General features: G+C 39.5%; 1 protein-coding gene across 1 annotated transcript; it reads left to right on the top strand.

Annotated features, from left to right (window-relative positions):
* The first annotated feature begins 466 nt into the window (after positions 1-466).
* LOC104118899 (uncharacterized) lies at positions 467-7,123 on the top strand. Its single transcript, XM_009630284.4, has 12 exons — positions 467-832; positions 971-1,190; positions 1,368-1,568; positions 1,669-1,739; positions 2,099-2,261; positions 2,657-3,250; positions 4,078-4,458; positions 4,553-4,628; positions 4,716-4,779; positions 5,313-5,448; positions 6,378-6,491; positions 6,569-7,123. The coding sequence occupies exons 1-12, from the start codon at positions 504-506 to the stop codon at positions 6,632-6,634; spliced, it is 2,415 nt and encodes an 804-aa protein (XP_009628579.1). The 5' UTR covers positions 467-503; the 3' UTR covers positions 6,635-7,123.
* Positions 7,124-21,504: the final 14,381 nt, after the last annotated feature.

Genomic DNA, 21,504 nt, shown 5'->3' with positions numbered 1-21,504 from the left:
TTCAATTGTAGCTAATTGTTTGCAATTATTTTTTCAGAAGATTTTTTTTGAGTTTGTTGACTTGTTTATGGAAAACCAGAGGAAATCTGTGTAATAAAAGGATTCTACAAATATGTTGCCTTGATTATGGTGTGATGATAACCAGAGAAAATCTGCATAAATGAAGGATTCTACCGATATGTTTGCCTTGATTATGGTGCGATAATTGTGTCTAAAATTTCTAACTGAAATATAAGTTATCCCAAAATTGCGCGTTCAAATAAGGAAGTCTACCGCATAAAGTAGTCTAGTTTAAATAAATATATATTTTTTGTAGCTAAAATGTGTTTAGGACGGGTAAATTTCAAAACTGAGATATTTTGATAATAAGGTTTCAAATAATATATATGAACAAAAAAATCTCATCCTTCAAATTTGGGAAGATACTTGGCCCTATCCACTCATAATTTGGGTTGTCAGCCCAACCAACCAAGACCAAGCTCCTCGTTGGTCACGCCCACACTATGTTCTCATTACCTCGCCATCGCGACATTCTCTTCTCTCCTACTTCCCCCAAATCTCTTACCCGCATTGCTCTCCTCGTCATTCCGTCTTATAATAGACAACAACAACAACAAAATAATCGCCCCATTAAACAACGTAGTCTTTTCGTCGAACACCTCAAGAGCAATCCCTTTACTTCACATCTACTCGCCCGTTCCCTTGCCTCATCCTCCTCTGTAATGGGATCCCTTTCAGCCCTCAACGAACCTCTGCCGTACCCAATTGCACGCCGTGATGAAACTGTTGTAGATAACTATCATGGAGTTAACGTTCCTGATCCTTATCGATGGTATAGTTTTGGAAAAATTAATTAGAATTAGCTCAATGAACATGCTCTAACTACTTTAGCTCTCTATTTTACGACAATTTCGTGCGAAAAGATACAATTTTCAAAGCTGAAACAGTAATTTTTGAACCTTTTGATTAGGCTTGAGGATCCTGATTCAGAAGAGACCAAGGAGTTTGTGGAAAAGCAAGTGAATCTAACGGACTCAGTTCTCAAGACTTGTGAGACAAGAGAAAAGCTACGGCAAAAAATCACGAAATTGTACGATTTTCCAAAATATGAAGTCCCTTTTAGGGCGGGCGATAAGTACTTTTACTTCCACAATACAGGACTTCAACCCCAAAAAGTCCTTTACGTGCAGGTATGCAATGATTCAAAATTTTATTCCCTCTTTTAATTTTGGAAAGCCCCTTTTGGTCGTTTCCATTGAATATAGGGAATACATTATAGATGATTCATTTAGCCAACCCCAACTGATATGGAATTGGGCGTATATTGATTGACTGATTGACTGTGTCTTACTGCTTGGTGATTCTAGGATAGTTTGGACGGAGAACCAGAGGTTTTGCTTGATCCAAACACACTTAGTGAGGATGGGACAGTTGCATTGAGTATTTGTTCCATTAGTGAGGATGCTAAGTATTTGGCATATGGTATTAGTTCGAGCGGTAGTGATTGGAATACTATCAAAGTTATGCAGGTTGATGATAAGAGCGTCAAGCCTGATGTAGTTTCGTGGGTAAGTTTTTGGAAAGATGATTAATTTCGATTATGGTGGACATATTTCTTTGCATGGAGTTCTTTATTAGTCATTGCGGATGTAACTGTTTTCCTCACAGGTTAAGTTCTCTGATGCTAGCTGGACCCATGATAGCAAAGGGTTTTTCTATAGCCGTTATCCAGCGCCAAAGTGAGTACTGAAAGTTATATTCTCGTTACAAATCTGTTTCATATACTAGTGTGATTTGAGAATCGTGAAGTTTTTGTACGTCACCTATATCATCTGATCTATTTCTGGAAAAAAAAAGAAAAACCTATATCATCCGATCTGATGTAAAGTAATCTGTTGGCTAATTTTGCAATAAGTAAAAAAGGTTTGGTGTAATACATATTGTGCTACTATCTACTGGTATGCCGTCATTGTAAAGGTACAAATATCCGAACAGAACCTTAAATATGTTTCATAGTAAAGGTTAAATATGTCATAGTAAATGTATACTTCCATTATCTTGTGTGACTCTAAATTTTGGAGTGTGTCTTGCTTCTTAGAGATGGAGAAAGTTTGGATGCTGGGACAGAGACACATACCAATTTAAACCATGAAGTGTATTATCATCGCTTGGGTACTGATCAGTCTGATGATATCTTGTGCTGGAAAGATGCTGAAAATCCTAAGTGTACACGATCAGCTTCGGTGACAGAAGATGGAAAGGTTTACTATAGAATCTCCCTAATCTGTTGCATAATTAGTGTGGTCTGAGGATTATGGAATCCCTGAATTATAAAGTAATATCAAAATTTTGTTTTCTTCCAAAAACCCTGGTAAAATAGATGTGGGTCTGGGAAAGATAAAGATATATCCAAAATTACAAATTAATTTGGTTTTACCTTACAACAACAACAACAACAACAACAAACCCAGTGAATTCCCACAAGTAGGGTCTTGGGAGTGTAAGATGTATGTAGCCTTACCTCTACCCTGGAAGGGAATTTGGTTTTACCTTGTCTTATAAAAAAAAAAAAAAAGGAAGTTAATCTTGTTTATGATCTAAATTTACAAAAATATTGTTTGCTGACTAAGTTTATATTTCCTAACTCCCCTTGCAGTATGTTCTCCTATATACTTATGAAAACTGTGATCCAGTCAACAAGGTTTATTACTGCGATTTATCTGCACTTCCTGATGGGATTGAAGGTTATAAAGGGAGAAATGAGCTGCTACCCTTTATCAAGCTTGTTGATAACTTTGACGCCTCTTATGACAATGTTGCAAATGATGGCACTCGTTTCACTTTCCGGACGAATAAGGATGCTCCCAAGTATAAATTAGTCAGAGTAGATCTGAAGGAACCTGATTCTTGGTCCGATATCATCCAAGAGGATGAAAAGGATGTGCTTGAATCAGCTGTTGCTGTCAATGAAAATCAACTTGTTGTGAGTTATCTGAGTGATGTGAAAAATGTTTTGCAGTTGAGAGATTTGAAAGCAGGAGCACTGCTTCATCATTTACCCATTGATATTGGCACAGTGTCTGGAATTTCTGCTCGCCGCAAAGACAGCACTATTTTTATTGGATTTACAAACTTCCTAATCCCTGGAATTATATACGAGTGTGATCTCAAAGCAGAGGTTCCAAATCTGAAAGTATTTCGAGAAACTGTTGTCCCCGGCTTTGATCATACTGATTTTCAAGTTAATCAGGTGAATGGAGCCTTTTGTCACAATTATGCTTGTTTAATTTTTTTTTCTTTTTCTGATAAGTAATTATACTTACGTAGTTTAATTTTATAATGTTTTTTGCCATCAGATGTCCCAGAAGGAACTATATTTTATAATGCTTGAACTTGTATTTTTTTAACCTTTTCCCCCATTACTGTATTGTCCTGGTGTAGTGGACGCCTCTGATTAGGCTTTATAAATGAAAAATCTTTCCATGTTTTATTCCATTGAATCATTGAGTCAACCATTTTGCCAAATTAGTTTAACCTGAAATATCTAAACTAGACTAGGAGATTTACATTTCCATGCATAGTCATTCGGCTCCTGTAGAATAGGAAAATTGCAGGATTATTAGTTCTGACATATGATCTTTTCCTTTTCTTTTAAAATTAATTTATTCTGCAACATACTTTCCTGCATCTCTTTGCCACAAATACCTGAACTTTTTACAAATCTGTGAAGGGGCAATACTTGTCATAGAATCTGGTTGAATATGTCTAGCCATTTAAGACGAGGAGTTCTGCTGGGCATAGCAGTTGACTGATGAATTCCACTACTTTTGGTTTTCAACTACATACTCTGGCAGTGCACTGAGCAATTGCAAATTAGTGAAAGCAAAGCTTTTTACAGATTGCTTCTATTTTCTTTTTGCTTCCCACTTAATGAACATCAGAGTAAAATCCATATAAGCGGACAAAGTAAACAGGAATTTTTAACTTTTTTCATCTGGAAAAACAATGTCTTGTCTTTTTCTTCAACTACTTTCTGATGTCTGTTTTTTCTTTTGTGGCTGATGTCTACTTTTGCAGGTTTTTGTGCCCAGTAAAGACGGTGTCAAGATCCCTATGTTCATAGTGGCTGGAAAGGATATTTCCTTGGATGGATCACACCCTTGTTTATTATATGGATATGGAGGATTCAATATTAGCATTACTCCGTACTTCTCTGTCGGCCGTGTTGTAATTGCGAAGCATTTAGGTGTTGTGTTCTGCATTGCAAATATTCGTGGTGGCGGGGAATATGGAGAAGATTGGCATAAAGCTGGCTCTCTTTCCAAAAAGCAAAATTGCTTTGACGACTTCATTTCTGCTGGTGAGTATCTTGTGGCAGCTGGTTACACTCAGCCAGAAAAGTTGTGTATCGAAGGTGGAAGCAATGGTGGGCTTCTTGTTGGAGCCTGCATCAATCAGGTATTTGAACTGTTTCTTCAATATGGCTATCTTACTTTGCTGCATTCTAGTGTTGATGAATCAGTGGTTGACCGTGGAAGCTTCATAATTGCAGAGACCTGATCTCTTTGGCTGTGCTCTTGCACATGTTGGTGTTATGGATATGCTTAGATTTCACAAGTTTACCATAGGTAGTGTACCATAGACTGAGTTCTTATCTTCGGTGTTACATATTGGTTTTGTTTGCTCTTTGCAAGTTATATTCTTTTCCTCACTAGGTCATGCCTGGACCTCTGATTATGGCTGTTCAGACAAGGAGGAAGAGTTTCAGTGGCTAATCAAGTGAGTTTTCGAACTCTCATTGAAACATCCCTCGGCATACTCTTAATATGCTTTTCAATTTATGCATGTAAGGAAAAGTGAAAAGAAATATGACAGCGGTTCCGAGCTTGTGAAAAACTGTCTGCATGGTGATAGATTGCTTTTTGGAGGAAGCTCTGTTTAGGCAATATTTCGCCTACTAGAGAATGAGATGAAGACAATCTGAGCAACTGTGCCAGTCTACGTTGTCAACTATACATTCGATACTTTTCCTTCTGCTTCCTCCCTCCCCTTCTCTTTTTCGCCGTCTCCATTTCTGCCTCTAACGACACTCAATGTTAGGTGGATTGAGACATTTGACCTAGCATTTTCTTATCCTTTTTCTAACAACAACAACATACCCAGTATTATCCCACATCGTGGGGTCTGGGGAGGGTAGTGTGTACGCAGACCTTATCCCTACCTTGTGAAGGTAGAGAGGCTGTTTCCTTATCCTTTTTCTAGCAGTGACATTAAATTTACTTAGCCTGTCATTCGCACTCAAATGTTTTCAGGTACTCACCACTGCATAATGTCAGAAGGCCATGGGAACAATCTCCCGAGCAAGAATCTCAATATCCGTCCACTATGCTATTGACAGCAGATCATGATGATCGAGTGGTGCCACTGCACTCGTTGAAATTATTGGCGGTAGGTTACTAACTAAATAGAATCCTGCTTCTTCTTCTGCCTCTTCACGGACAACTCTGAGCCTTTTTATTGCCATTTGCTCATTTCATCTGATCCAGATATAATTTTTCCCCTGATTTTGATTGGCATGCATACAGCATATTAGTTTTCAATTTACCTTTTGGGAATAGTTTTTCAGATTATAACATTTTTAAATTGTAAATGTTGGGACTGAGATATGTATGTCTTAACAAATGGAAACGAATGAGAAACAACATAGATTCTCTTTTGTTGCTTTCACCCAGGTATCAACATGTTTTGGTTAATATATGGTGACTAAACTACAAATATACAGCCACTTTTTGTTTGGACTATTCCACTTTGAAAATTTTCAATGTTGTACCGTCTGAAAGTTATGTAAAATATGACTACTATATCTGTTACATGATCATAATGTAATAAAAAAGTTGTTCTCGTTGGACACATTCTCTTTAGGCTTCTAAAGTCTAGCCTGAACTTACAGCATCAGAGGTTGAGGCTTGGGCTACTGGTCGAATTTATTCTCTTTTTGGAAAAGGTTATTCACATAGGCGAGTTCCCTTCATTAACTTCCTGTTGAGGGACTGTTGCCAAAATTCTCTAGAGACATGTTGCCAAAGATCTTAGAGAATGGGTTCTATCACAATTCCTGCAGCTAAAATCTCAGTGCTGCTATGATCTGTCCCCATTTATAGCCTAAATGAGGACTTTGTTTATCTGTTTACTTTCTCAAAACTAAACTTGTCTCTGTGTATGAAAACATACAGTAATGAACCTGTGTGATCCATAGTTATGCAGTGATTTCATATGCTTGTGCTTTGAAGGTTTGTTACTGCTAATTTGTATGTGATTTATATCTTGTTTTCTTGTTCTAAATTGAACCATTTTGCTGATTGTTATGTCTTCCTTAGACCATGCAATATGTCCTATGCACAAGCCTGGAGAAGAGTCCCCAGACCAATCCCATCATTGGTAGGATCGATCGCAAGGCTGGTCATGGAGCTGGGCGACCAACGCAAAAAGTGGTAAGTTTCTCACTAGTTATCGTTCTGGGCTGCTTCAATTGACAGTCACACTATTGAATATAATACCTGTATTGCAGATTGATGAAGCTGCAGACAAATATGCCTTCATGGCTAAGGTCTTGGGTGCATCTTGGATGGAGTAGATGAAGTTGATGCCGAGCATTACTAAATCATAAACTAAGAAGATGGTGAAGGGTGAATTTACATGTGGTCATAATTTGTGCTGCAATTTCCAGATCAAGTATCTGTTTCCAATTCAGAGTTCTCAGAAATGAATCAGGCTTACATCATTGATTATCTTTTTCGGATTCCTATGGCATGAAGGTGCAGAAGAAGTTTTAACAAGATGAACTTTTTTTCAGTTTCGGCTACATTCTTGGCCACTTCTTGAAGCCCATCAATACCCCTCATACGAGATTGTGATATATTGCATCTTAATTCATGGCCCTTCTTCAACCCCCAACCATTCTATAGTTTTGCTCCTCATGCATTGGTTCCCATGTGTATGAAAATGGTCAGTACAATGACGGTTTCTGTTGATGGATATCATGCATTTTAGCTATTCTGAGAAAACTGATGTAAAAGTTGTGATATTTATTTTAATTTCAATTGCAGAAAATATTCTTATCAAATGGAACTTGATTGCTTTTGACAATTAATTGCCCTTTCTCTTGGTAATTAAATATTTTCATTTACCGAAGAGCTTTATGGAGCAGTAAAAAAGAAGACAGGGAAACGAAACTGAAGATTGAGCAGTACAGCCTCAACCTTCTTTCCCCACTTCCCTACATCTACGACATTAGTATAACTATTCAGTAGTTACATCATAACTACTACAACTGAAATTGAGTTCTGCATCTCCATCTTCTTTGCTAGTCGCTGTTACTCCAATACTTTTGCCTTGCTTTGGACAGTTATAAGATTCCTCTCCTGCCATATATATTACACAGTTCTAGCAAGAGCTATTCTATATTACTCTGCCTGAGGTATTTCCTTTATAATCTGTACTTGCCCACTTTAGTTCATCCTGCCAGTTCATGGCTAGCCTGTTCACTCCTTGCCATTTTGAGAATTTTGTTCCATATCATAGCAGAAACTCATAGCTAAAGAACAAATGTGACATGCTTTCATTTTGATATTGCATACTCCCTCCGTTTGGGAAGTTTACGAGGTTGCTCTTTGATCATATTTTTCTTAAATATTTTATAAATTATTACCACTTATAATACTTCTTATGTAATTTTTAAATATGTAAATCTTATATAAAAAATTTAAATAATCTATATCTAATTTTGCGGTCAAAATTAAGAACGTTCGTGCTACATAAAATGTAAAACTGAGGGAGTAATAAATATACTAGATTCTCCACTACACCCCTATTGAACTAATCTATCCTTTGTGTATAATGTGTCATATGCTGCCATGGTAGATTTTACACAAATTAGAAGAGTGTATTCTCAAGTCATGAGCCATTTTACAAGGACTTTTAGAATGATTTCCTCTTGATTTTATAACAAACTAGTAAAAAAAACCGCGGCCGTAAAAGATTGTTCTTTTTTTTTTTTTTTTTTATTGGAGTTTCCTACTCAATTTTTTTTAAAATATAGAGTTACAATGTTGTAACATACCTAAACTAATTCTTCTTTGGAAAGATTAGAGCCTCTTAAAAATTAAAATAAAGATAGTATATTCAAATTTATCATTAGTGGGGTTGGAGCTACAAACTTTAAGATTTTTCTTCTTCTTTTATTTCCAGATGGTCTATATAAAAGAAATTGAAAAACCTTTCATTAGGCAGTAAAATAGCTTGTGATATCTTAGAGAGTGAGAATAAAAGTTCAAGTGATAATAACTATATACATCCAAATATTATTGCATGCCCACAACAGTTTACCAGTTTATTGAATGTGTATTTGGAATAACAAATTGAAATGGAAACAAACCTTATTAATCTTTCACAATTATAGCCTTCTAAAATGCTCAAAAAATAGAATTAATGTAAAAAGTATCACTAAGTCCTATAATTGCATACGAATAATTACTGAATTACAATAATTGGCCACAATAAATTTATTTGTAAAAATAAAAAGATATGAAGGTCTGCATTTCTTTCCTTTTCTTCACGCTAATAAATGTTGCATAATATATTTTTCATTCAAGCACTTATTAAAAATCATAGTTTAATAATACAAATATATAAAATTAGGAGAGTACACTAAGGAAAAAAGAACTACAATAATGACCATGTTGAAGGCCATCTTACAGGATAATCCGGAGAAATTCCCGTAAGTTAATTTTTTTCCGACCTCTTTATTGCATATATAGTTTCTCTATTAAATAAATAAAAGTTATTGAAAGTGAAATTGCCGGTTAAGAAGACTGCCAAACTATTTAAAGTTATCAAAAAAATATAAAAGAAGAAACATGAGAAATATTGAACTACCTTCTCGTTAATTAATTATGCTTCTTGCAGAAATGCAGGATAAGACTGCGTACAATAGGCCCTTGTGGTCCGGCTCTTCCCAGGATTCTGTGCATATCGGGAGCTTAGTACACCGGGCTGCCCTTCTCGTTAATTATCCGATTTAATTGGAATACGAAAAGAAACTAAATAATAAGCAAATGAAAAATAAATAAATTAAAGAGAATAAACGGTTAGGAATTTGAAAATAATAATAATAATAACCACGTCATAAAATAATTACACATAATATATTATATATCAGCATAAAATGTACTAATAATCTCTCTCTCTCTCTCTCTCTCTCTCTCTATATATATATATATATATATATATATATATATATATATATATATATATATATATATATATATATATATATATATATCATAATTTTGCATTTTTTCTTCTTAAAAATGTCACGACCCAATTTCTCTTATAGGCCGTGATGGCACCCAACATCGCCGCTAGGCAAGCCTACGATTACTACGTGATTACTTCTTTTAATAGGCTTACAAGTAATTAAATTCCATTTATTTAGAAATTTGAGGAATAGAGAGTCAAATGAATAAAATAAAAGCTTCTGAATGCAAGCATAAATATATAAATACTCCAAAAACATAAAGTCTACTAAAGTGTGTGCGAAGATCTGGTGTCACAAGTGTATGAGCATTAGTAGAATATATAAAACTCTAACTATTGTCTGAAATAACAGACATAAAAATAAGTACAAAAGAAAGGCTCTAGGTGCTGCAGAACGACTCAGGATGCAGCTCACCACTAGGCCTCTGGGTAACGGGAGTATGCACCGGTATGTCCACCAGATGCACCTACCTCAGATCCTACACGATTAGTGCAGAATTATAGCGTGAGTACATAAATAATATGTACCCAGTAAGTATCAAGTCTAATCTCGAAAAAGTAGTGACGAGGGGTCGACATTGACACTTACTATGGGCTACCAGTAAAAGTACATAAGTTCTAAATAAGCATGGGTTATGTAATCAAATGATCACTAAATAACAAGCAGGAAGTAAATAATTCTTTCACACACGGTAAATCCCAAATTAATTCCATCAAGTATACTTTTAACCTCTCAAGCCATGAAATGATATCAAATATATAATTAAACTCTGAGTATTAACACACACGATTATGGCGAGGTCGTACGACCCGACCCAGAATAATGTGTACACTGCCGAGGGTCGAGCGGTATGAACCATAGATGCATCTATCTACTGCTGAGGCGTTCGGCCCACTCCACAAGAAAAGAGGATACTTTGTAAGCATTTGACTTAAACGTTATTAAAGGCTAATACACAATATAATACAAATTCCATTAACGGTCTTTCACAATTCCTTTGACAAGTTCTAATATAATTTAGGCACTTTAATTAACAAATAGGGTACAACATTTCAAATAATTCATGATTTGGGTCCTAAACTACTCGTACATAGCATAAATAGTAGCTATGCACGGACTCTCGTCACCTCGTACGTACGTAGCCCTCACAATTAGAGGCAAACATTAATCTAAATCACCTATGGGGTAAATTCCCTCTTACAAGGTTAGACAAGAGACTTACCTCGTCTCAAAGATCCCTTTCCGGCCTCAAATTCACTCTAAAGCCTCAACTCGGTGCCGAACAATCCGAAACTAGTCAAATATTGTATAAATCAATCAATTTATGTTCAAAAGTTCATATTCTAACTATTAAAGTGATTACTCAACCCCAATTGAAATATTCCCAAAATTCATTCTCGGGCCCACGTGCCCCGATTCCGAAAATTTTCGAAGAAAGTTGTTACCCATAACCTCAAGAACTCGAATATATAATTTTCACTCAATCACATAACCATTTTCGTGGGTAAATCCCATTTTTATCAAAACCTAGGGTTATTCATCTAAAACCATGATTTTCATAATTTTACATGTTAAAATCTACTCATAATCTATGTATTTAACTCACATTGTATAGAATTTACTTGCCTCAAAGTGCTAAGTGAAAACCCCTCTCCAAGAGCTCCAAAATCGCCCAATAGGTGAAAGAAAATGAGTCAAAATCGTCTAAGTCCCGCATCAAATAGACCATTCTGGCTCCAGGACTTCCGCATCTGCGGTCCCTGGGCCGCATCTGCGGCTCCGTTTCTGCGGAAGGTTCATCATAGATGTGGTCCTCTCTTGGTTGGCCTAAGTCCGCATCTGCGATGCCGCTCTTGCGGCAGATAAGCCGCACCTGCGCAAGTCCCGGTTATGCGGTCGCATTGTCTGCATCTGCGGTTTCTGGCTACCTATGCTAGGCCGCTGTTGGCTCGCTTTTGCGAGCTCGCACCTATGGCTGACTCTCCGCTGGTGCGGTTACACGAGAAGTTGGGTGCTTCAGCTGTTCACACATGGCTAAACACCCTCTGCGCATCGTCTGAATGGCATCCGGGCCCCCCGATGCCCTGTCCAAACGTGCCAACAAGTTTGAAATCATAAAACGAAGTCGCTCACACTCTCAGAATGCATAAAACAATATCAAAACTAAGAATCACACTCCAAACCAAATTGAATCAACCTATGAACTTCAAGTTCTTCCAACTTACTCTGAACGCGCCGAAACATACTTAAACTACTCGGAATGACACCAAATTTTGCGTGCAAGTCTTAAATCACCATACATAACTATTCCCCGGCTCGGAATCCCAAACGGATCTCGATAATGCCAAAACCTACTCCAAACCAAATTTAAAGAACTTTTAAACCTTCAATAAGTAAACTTTCAACCTTAAGCGCCGAAACACTCCCGGGTCATCCAAAGCCCGATCCGAACATGCCCAAGTCCAAAATCATCATACTCACCTATTGGAACCGTCAAATCCTAGTTCCGTGGTCGTTTACTCAAAATATTGACCAAAGTCAAACTTAGCCTTTTAAAAGCCAACTAAGGAACTAAGCGTTCCGATTTCAACCCGACCCCTTCCAAATCACGAATTAACCATCCCTGCAACTCATAAAAACATAAAAGCACGTACGGAGAATCTTATTTAGTGGAATGGGGACCTAGGAAGCAAAACGACTAGTCGGGTCGTTACAAAAAAAGTGAACAAAAGGTATTTGAGTTATCAAAATCGAATAGGCACCTTTTATGAATTGTCTTTAATGGTAAATTTGATTTTCAAATCTGTTTACCCGAAAAACAGATAGAGTTAAATTTATACGTAGTTCTAAGGATACGTGGTATAAATTAGTACAAATCGGGAAAGATACATAAATGTGTATTGAAATTAGTTATAAAAGAAATGAATGCTAACCAGATGAACTAATTAGCCTAAGTCTTCAAGTTTAATCACCTCCAAATCGAGTTAAGAACGATTGATAGAAGAAACAATTTGACTAAAATACCAAAAGCCACCAAAAGATAGTATTGGCTCTGTTTTCTGTATATATTAGAATGAATGTGTGCCTGAATCAATGTGTCCTTATAAATGATAACCACTCTTAATATAGTAGGAGGATTTCATTTTGGGTATAATTAAAAATACATAGTGGGAATCCCATGATAGACTAATTAATTAACTTTTTCTTGATTTCTGCCGAGATTCTCTCCCCAAATGCTGCTATAACGGCTCTTTTGTCCCTTGGCTCGATCTCGATCTTGGCCGATCTCGGTATGGGTCAGTCTCTGGGTCTCGAGATCGATATTGATCGGTCACTGGGTCTCGAGCTCGATATTGATCGGCCTCTGGGTCTTGAGCTCGATATTGACTCGAGCTCAATATTGATCAGTCTCTGGGTCTCGAGCTCGATATTGATCGACCTCTAGGTCTCGAGCTCGATATTATGATGATGAACCTAGGTCCATTATACTCCAATCTTGATTAATCACACGAAGGGCAAATTCGGTTTTGACCGTATACAGATAGTCCCCTCGTTTCTCGGAAAGAAGGTGGCGAGAAACAATATGATTTTTCAACCTCCGACTTAGACGAATACTGACGTCTGCGACGAGCCCGATTGTAACGTACGTGACAAACTTCCCATCGGTCCAGTTACCAAGGCATCAAATGCGCGTCAGTCGATGGTCGGCAACTGTCAATTTTGAACCGTCGTTGTGAAATCTATAAATAGCCCATTTCTTCATTATTTCAAACTTTTACCTTTAAACCTTTTTCATTCCAATCTTCACAGTCCTTCGCCTTCTCCAAAGTTTCCTATTTTCAGGTTTTGGAATTTCTTTGCTTGTTCTTCTCAAAACACCAAATACTTCAATCTCCCTTTTTTTTTGTTCACAGAAGTTCAGATGGCCAAAACATCTAAAACAGTTCCGCAAAAAGAGGTTGATTCTGCATCACGACCCGCCGATGGTGAGGATGCGGCGGAGCATCGCCCTGAGGAATTTGTTCTGGTAGGGTGTTCAAATATCAGTGATTTTAAAGTTGAAAAACCTTCTTCGGTACCAGGTCGATGTGAGCCAATGTCGAGGTACCAGTGCACAATCACCGAGAAAATTCTCGAGAAAGTCAAAAAAAATGCAACTGGGCCGATAAGCACATGGTAGTCCCATCTCCTGATGAATCAATTACTACCCACGTGGAAGGGTTCCTAAGTGTTTATACTTATCCTTTCACGTTGGGTCCTTTAGACCCTGTCATCGTCGCCTTTTGCAAGAGATGCGACGTGACCCTTGGCTAGATCCATCCTTCTTTTTGGAGAATAGTGATTCTTCTCCGATTTTTCTCGAGCAAAATCGAGGGGTGTCTTTTCACTCTCGACCACCTTATGCGCCTTTATAGTCCCCGACTTTATCGAGGAGGGTTAATCAAGCTTGCTCGCCGAGCCACCAAAGTTTCGTTCTCGAGTGTAGACGAGACTCGTGATCGAGGTTGGATGTGCCGATTTGTTCGAATCAAAACCTCGGACCTGATCCCTGCCGATGATATGTCATTTCCTGAGAAATGGAATATGAACCGTGAGCACTTATTTCCCTTCGTTCTTTTTAATTTTGTAACTGTCTTTCATTTTGTTGATCCATTTTTTCTTTCTTGCCATAGTTGTCGCTCAGATGCCTGAGCCGATTCCGGATCTTAAACAATGGGTTGAAGGTCTGGTGCTGGAGAGACCGTACTCCGAGCGCGCTTAGGTGGAATTATCAAAGGGTCGATGGGAGACCCGTAGTCATGGTAAGTCTCTTTCTAAATTTTTTTGTCATTTGCTCTTCTTTACTTGCTTAACACCCATTTTCCCTTTGTAGGACTTGGGAAGACGTTGCCATGAGACCCTCATCTGGTGATGAGGAGGTTCCTGTCCCGAAGCAGGTTAAAGAAAAGAAGAGAAAAGATGTATTGAGTTCCCCGGTCTCGGAAAAGAAAAAACCGGTGAAGAAATCTCGCAAGCCAAGGGGGGCCCCGGTGTTATGCTTCCGAAAATGATCCGCCGATTAAGGGACGAGCCCGAAGAAGGAGAAGAGGAATTAGTCGGTGTATGGGCTAATGTTGTGATACAACAATCTTTCGAATCGGCGGAAGTGAATATGGGAACCCTGGCCATAATATCGGAATAAGAAAAAGCCAAGACTATTGTGTCTTGAGCTGAGATGGTTGAAGGGGAGACCGAGGGTAAGACTTCTCGGGCAGCAGAAGATATATCGAGGGATGAGCTCGGGATAGTTGATATTAGCGGATCCCCTCAGATTTCGGATGCTATGATCTGTGAGGCCAGCATGATAGAAGGTTGATCCTACGAGGGCATTCAGGAGCCGACCGATATCCACGGTTTTCTGGATGGGCTCGAGTCAGCTGCCTCGGAGGAGGTTATCGGGTTCGGTGGATTACCGATACCAAAGAAAATATCACGGTCGGGCTCTACCGGGTCTTCATCGGTTCCAAAACTGGTGGACCGATTCCCAGCCCCGAGTATTGATCCTGATCGCAGGCGGAAGGTGGTGCTCTCCGTCCTGGAGGATACCCGAATTTTCTCTTCCCCCGTGGGGATTGCTAGTTACCTTTGATCCCTAGTGACTGAAGAGGATCAAGCATTGATGAATGCGGTAGGACCCGCCTGCCTTTTCAACGAGGCTAAGCATGCTCTGAATCGGGTAACTTCAATGGCATCTATGCTGTTTCTTTTATACTTGTTGTAGATAATTCTAACATTTTTTCCCATGTTTTTAGGCTTCGGTGTTGCATCACGAGGCTTTCCTCCGAATCTGAGAGGAGCATGAGGCCGAGGTTCGGGACCTCACTAAGAAGAGTGACTCGTATAAACTTCTTAGCGAGAAACTTCGAGCAGATTTGGCAGCGGCTTGGGATGAGCATGAGGAGATGGCCGAGCAGGTATTCCGAATTATTCACGACAGTGAAGATGAATTGGAGATAACCACTAACAACCCGATTCTGCAGGTTCGACATAGGCTTGAATAGATCGGACGGCTCAATTCGTAGGTAGATGAGCTAATGGCCGTAGGGGAAAAATTCAAAGAAAATATGGATATCCTCGCCTCCAAAAAGGAGGTCGTTCAAGCGCAATTGGAGTCGGCTTAGGCCCAGCTTCGGGCTACAAAAGAAAATGCCTCAGTGCAGATCTAGAGGGTCAAAGAGATTCAGAGTTGGTTAGATTTGGCCACTTCCGATAAGGCAAGCTTGGCTAACTCGAAGTGGTCAGATATGAGGTGACCGAGGCTAATAAAAGAGCTGATGCTAAAGTGGCCCAGTTCAGGATCGATATTGAGGTTAACCAGGCCAAGGCCAAGAGCATGGTCGAATATGCTAAATGGGAGGCTCGGAGAGAAGCTCTCAAGGAGGTCAGTGCTCAGGGCTTCGATGTTGAGGCCGAAATTGAAAATGCCAAGGTGGAGGAAAATAGGGCTCGAAGGCTGGCCTTTCCTGAGGAAGACTCCGATAGCTCAAGGGAATCTGAAGGTGGGGAAGATCCCAAGGACGTGGCCTCCGATGAAGACCAAGCCATTTAGGACCTTAAGTAATTTTTGTTATTCCTATCGAGGCTGCTTCGGCCTTTGTAAAGAACTTCCTTCGGGCCGTGATGCCTTTGTAAAAGATTTTGATGTATATAAAACTTTTCCCTTCTATGGCTTCTGAATCTTTTGCCTTTTTGTTAACTTATACAAAGGCCAAAAAGTTCCTTAGCATGGAATAATTATTCGAAGGTCCAAGATTGAGATAGTAAGGACCGATAACAGGTGTTGCACTCAACATTTTCTTATAGGTAGTCCCCGAGTGAATGTACGAACTCGAACTGAGGTGGCTCTTAGGCTTGATAAATAGATGTCAAGTGAAATGATTCGCTCGAACTCGAAGCAAAGTAGCCTTTAGGCTTTACATTTGAGTGAGAATGATTTCTCAAACTCGAATTAAGGTAGCCCTTGGGCTTTACAGTCGAGTGAGAATGATTTCTCGAACTCGAATCAAGGTAGCCCTTAGGATTTGTAGTCGAGTGAGAATGATTTCTCGAACTCGAATCAAGGTAGCCCTTAGGCTTTGTAGTCGAGTGAGAATGATTTCTCGAACTCGAATCAAGGTAGCCCTTAGGCTTTGTAGTCGAGTGAGAATGATTTTTCGAACTCGAATTAAGGTAGCCCTTAGACGATGTAGTCGAGTAAGAATGATTTCTCAAACTCGAATTAAGGTAGCCTTTAGGCTTTACAATCGAGTGAGAATGATTTCTCGAACTCGAATCAAGGTAGCCCTTAGGCTTTGTAGTCGAGTGAGAATGATTTCTCGAACTCGAATCGAGGTAGCCCTTAGAATTTGTAGTCGAGTGAGAATGATTTCTCGAACTCGAATTAAGGTAGCCCTTAGGCTTTGTAGTTGAGTGAGAATGATTTCTCTAACTCGAATTAAGGTAGCCCTTAGGCTTTGTATAATTCGATCTCGTTGATTTTTCGGATGGCAGTCCCTGATTTATAGGGTAATTATTCGAACTCCGGTCATGGTCGTCCCTTAAGCCTGTTTGCATAATAGATCGAGAATATGAAGTAGAAGAATCTTTCTGAGGTATGAGATATCGATAAATAAGAAATTTCTCTTTTATAGGTCATTATATATGCATACATGTTTTGTGCCAGGGCTCGAGCAAACTATGCGAGCATGGTCTGTTTGACCATTTGGCCCTTAAAAAAATTTCCTATCGAGACCCTGTTGCCATGAAGTAACGATCTTACCCGAACTTGATATTCAAGGGCAATGCCCCTCAGTATTCGAGGTTGATTGTAAAGAGGTCTCGAATACTGTTGAATTGTTCTAAGTTAGCACGATCAATGATTGCTTCATTAAAAACCTCACAGGAAAATCCATTTGGGACAAAAGCGGTCTAAGGGAAAAAGAGTACAACGCGCGCTTTCAGACCTAAAGGCTTCATGTTGAAGAATCCATCCTTGCTTCAGCTCGAACACCTGCAAGGGTTAGTTTCGAAATACAAATGAACATGGGAGGGTCCTACCTTAGCAGTAGTATCGTTTTAGGTGCAATACGTTCCAATTGCTCGAAGAATCCATCCTTAGGCTTTGTAGTCGAGTGAGAATGATTTTTCGAACTCGAATTAAGGTAGCCCTTAGGCTTTGTATAATTCGATTTCGTTGATTTTTCGGATGGCAACCCCTGATTTATGGGATAATTATTCGAACTCCGGTCATGGTCGTCCCTTAAGCCTGTTTGCATAATAGATCGAGAATATGAAGTAGAAGAATCTTTCTGAGGTATGAGATATCGATAAATAAGAAATTTCTCTTTTATAGGTCATTATACATGCGTACATGTTTTGTGCCAGGGCTCGAGCAAACTATGCGAGCATGGTCTGTTTGACCATTTGGCCCTTAAAAAATTTTCCTATCGAGACCTTGTTGCCATGAAGTAACGATCTTGCCCGAACTTGATATTCGAGGGCAATGCCCCCCAGTATTCGAGGTTGATTGTAAAAAGGTCTCGAATACTGTTGAATTGTTCTAAGTTAGCACGATCAATGATTGCCTCATTAAAAACCTCGCCGGAAAACCCATTTGGGACAAAAGCGGTCTAAGAGAAAAAGAGTGTAACGCGCACTTTCATACCTAAAGGCTTCATGTTGAAGAATCCATCCTTGCTTTAGCTCGAACACCTACAAGGGTTAGTTTTGAAATACAAATGAACATGGGAGGGTCCTACCTTAGCAGTAGTATCGTTTTAGGTGCAATATGTTCCAATTGCTCGGTAATTGTTTGCCGTTTATCATACCGAGCTTGTAGGATCCTTTTTAGACGATTTCGAGAACCTGATATGGTCCTTCCTAGTTCGGACCCAATTTTCCTTCATTTGGATTTCGGGGTATTGAGGGTGACTTTTCTTAGCACCAAGTCTCCGATGTTAAAATGTCGAAGATTGGTTCTTCGATTGTAGTACCTTTCGATTCGCTATTATTGAGCGGCCAATCGGACGAGAGTGACTTCTCGTCTTTCGTCCAACAATTCTAGGCTCGTATTCATAGTCTCGTTATTTGATTTCTTTATTGCATATCGAAACCTGATGCTAGGCTCTCCGACCTCGACCGGGATAAGAGCTTCGGTGCCATAAGCCAACAAGAATGGTGTTGCTCCGGTACTGGATTTTGATATTGTGCGGTATGCCTATAGGACCTCGGGTAGTATTTCTCTCCATTTTCCTTTGGCGTCGGTCAATCTCTTCTTAAGATTTTGGATGATGGTTTTGTTGGTTGATTCGGCTTGTCCGTTCCCGCTGGGATGATAAGGTGTTGATAGTATCCTTTTGATCTGGTGATCCTCGAGAAATATAGTTACTTTGCTGCCAATGAATTGTTTTCCATTATCACATACAATCTCGGAAGGCATCCCAAATCGACATATGATGTGGTCCCAAATCAAGTCTATCACTTCCTTTTCCCTGACTTTCTCGAAATCCTGTACTTCAACCCATTTAGAGAAATAATCAATCATAAACAAAATAAACTGAGCTTTACCTGAGGCCGATGGGAGGGGGCCAACGATCTACATTCCCCATTTCATGAAAGGCCATAGAGATAGGACCGAGTGAAGTAGTTCCCCGGGTTGATGAATCATGGACGCATGTCTTTGGCATTTGTCGCATTTTCGAATGAACTCCCTTACATCTTTGTCCATATCGGTCCAATAATATCCTGCTCTGATTACTTTGTGGACCAGCGAATCGGCACCAGAATGATTTCTACAAGTGCCCTCGTGAATTTCACGTAGGATGTAATCGGTATCTCCCGGTCCCAAACATATTGCCAATGGTTCATCGAACGTCCTCTTAAACAGTATTCCGTCTTCGGACAAGGTGAACCGTGCTGCCTTTGTGCGCAGAGCTCTTGATTCCTTTGGATCTGATGGAAGCTTCCCGTTCTTGAAGTACTCTATGTATTTGTTTCTCCAATCCCAGGTTAAACTTGTAGAGTTTATCTCGGCGTGACCTTCTTTGATTACCGATCTCATGAGTTGTACGACAATCCCCGAGTTGAGTTCGTCATCTTCGACCGATGAACCTAAGTTTGCAACATCGTCGGCCTCACTTTTTTATTATCGGGGTACATGTTGCAAGGTTCATTCCTTAAATCGATGTATAGTCAGTCACCTGTAGTTTATCCAAGTACCTCTGCATTCGATCTTTTCAGACTTCAAAAGTCTCGTTGACTTGGTTTACCACGAGGAGGGAATCACACTTAGCCTCTATGACTTCCGCTCCCAAGCTTCTAGCTAGTTCGAGACCTGCAATTATGGCCTCATACTCGGCCTCATTGTTAGTCAATTTTACAGTTCTGATAGATTGTCTAACTACATTACCTGTGGGTGATTTTAGTACGATGCCTAGTTCGGACCCCTTCGCGTTCGAGGCACCGTCCGTAAAGAGGGTCCAGACTCCCGAAGAGGTACCCGATTTTATAAGTAGTTCTTTTTCAATCTCGGGTACGAAGGGCGGCACGAAGTCCGCCAGGATTTGAGATTTAATGGTGGATCGGGGTCGATACTCAATATCGTACCCACTGATTTATATGGCCTATTTGGCCAATCGACCCGAAAGCTCGGGTTTGTGCAAAATATTTCAAAGAGGATAAGTTGTTACAACACATACTGGATGACACTGGAAATATGATTTTAGTTTCCTAGAGGAGCTTATTAAAGCAAGTGCTAATTTTTCTAAGTGTGGATATCTAGTTTCGACCTCGCCTAACATCCGACTGACGTAATAAATAGGGAATTGCGTACCTTGTTCTTCTCAAACCAGAACTCCACTTACTGCTATCTACGAGATAGCTAAGTACAGGTAAAGTTCTTCGTCCACTTTCGGGGTATGAAGCAGCGGTGGGCTCGATAACTTTAGTTCCTCCAAAGCCTGCTGGCGTTCCGGAGTCCATGCAAAGTTGCTCTTCTTCTTAAGTAGTGAGAAAAATCGGTGGCTTCTATCTGAGGATCTCGAAATGAATCGTCCTAGGGAGGCTATCTGTCCCATTAGACTCTGCACGGTCTTTACATTATCCACTGTCGTGATATCCTCGATAGCTTTGATTTTGTCGGGGTTGATCTCGATTCCCCAATTGGACACCATGAAACCAAAAAACTTCCCCGAGCCAACCCCTAATGCACATTTTTTGGGGTTGAGCTTCATATTGTACTCCCTCGGCATATCGAAAGCTTCCTGCAAATGCGTTAAATGGTCCTCTTCTCGCAGGGACATAACTAATATGTCATCAATATAAACTTCCATTGATTTTCCTCTTTATTTTTCAAACATTCGGTTTACTAGGTGTTGATAAGTTGTATCAGCATTTTTCAGTCCGAATGGCATTACGTTATAATAGTAGGTACCGTACTTAGTGATAAACGAGATCTTTTCCTGGTCCTCCGGTTTCATCTGTATCTGGTTGTACCCGGAGTAGGCATCTAGAAAACTGAGAGTCTCGTGGCCGGCCGTGGCATCGATCATACAATCGATATTAGGCAAAGGTAAAGAATCTTTAGGGCACGCTTTGTTTAGATTTTTATAATCTATACACATTCTAAGTTTTTTTCCCTTCTTAGGGACTACCACCATGTTTGCTAGCCATTCGGGGTATTTTACCTCTCGAATGGTTCCTATTTTAAGAAATTTGGTGTAATGACCCGGTCAGTCGTTTCGAGAGTTATAACCCTGTTTTCCCCATTCCTATTTCTTTTTGTGTTATTCAGATATATTATGTTATATCGGGTTAGTTGGTTCGAGTCCGGAAGGGACTCGGGGTGAAATGAGACACTTAGTCTCATAATTAAAAATTTTAAGTTAGAAAAGTGGACCGGATATGGACCTATATGTAAACGACCTCGGATTTGAATTTTTATGATTTCAATAGCTCCGTATGGTGATTTTGGGCTTAGGAGCGTATCCGAAATATTATTTGAAAGTCCGTAGAGGAATTAGGCTTGAAATGCCGAAAGTTTTATTTTTGGAGAAGTTTGACCGGGGGTTGACTTTTTGATATCGGGGTTGGAATCCGATTCTAAAAATTGGAATACCTCTGTTATGTCATTTAGGACTTGTGTGCAAAATTTGAGGTCAATCGGACGTGAT

This window comes from Nicotiana tomentosiformis, chromosome 8 (genome assembly GCF_000390325.3).
Source record: "Nicotiana tomentosiformis chromosome 8, ASM39032v3, whole genome shotgun sequence".
Lineage (NCBI taxonomy): Eukaryota > Viridiplantae > Streptophyta > Magnoliopsida > Solanales > Solanaceae > Nicotiana > Nicotiana tomentosiformis.
This window is presented reverse-complemented; position numbering and strand designations above follow the sequence as displayed.

What these genes read in the sequence shown, in the direction of transcription:
- LOC104118899 (XM_009630284.4), top strand. Translation starts at nt 504, where the DNA reads ATGTTCTCATTACCTCGCCATCGCGACATTCTCTTCTCTCCTACTTCC. An exon ending in GAGTTTCAGTGGCTAATCAA is followed by an intron (nt 4,780 to 5,312) that starts GTGAGTTTTCGA and finishes AAATGTTTTCAG; the next exon opens with GTACTCACCACTGCATAATG. An exon ending in GGCGACCAACGCAAAAAGTG is followed by an intron (nt 6,492 to 6,568) that starts GTAAGTTTCTCA and finishes CCTGTATTGCAG; the next exon opens with ATTGATGAAGCTGCAGACAA.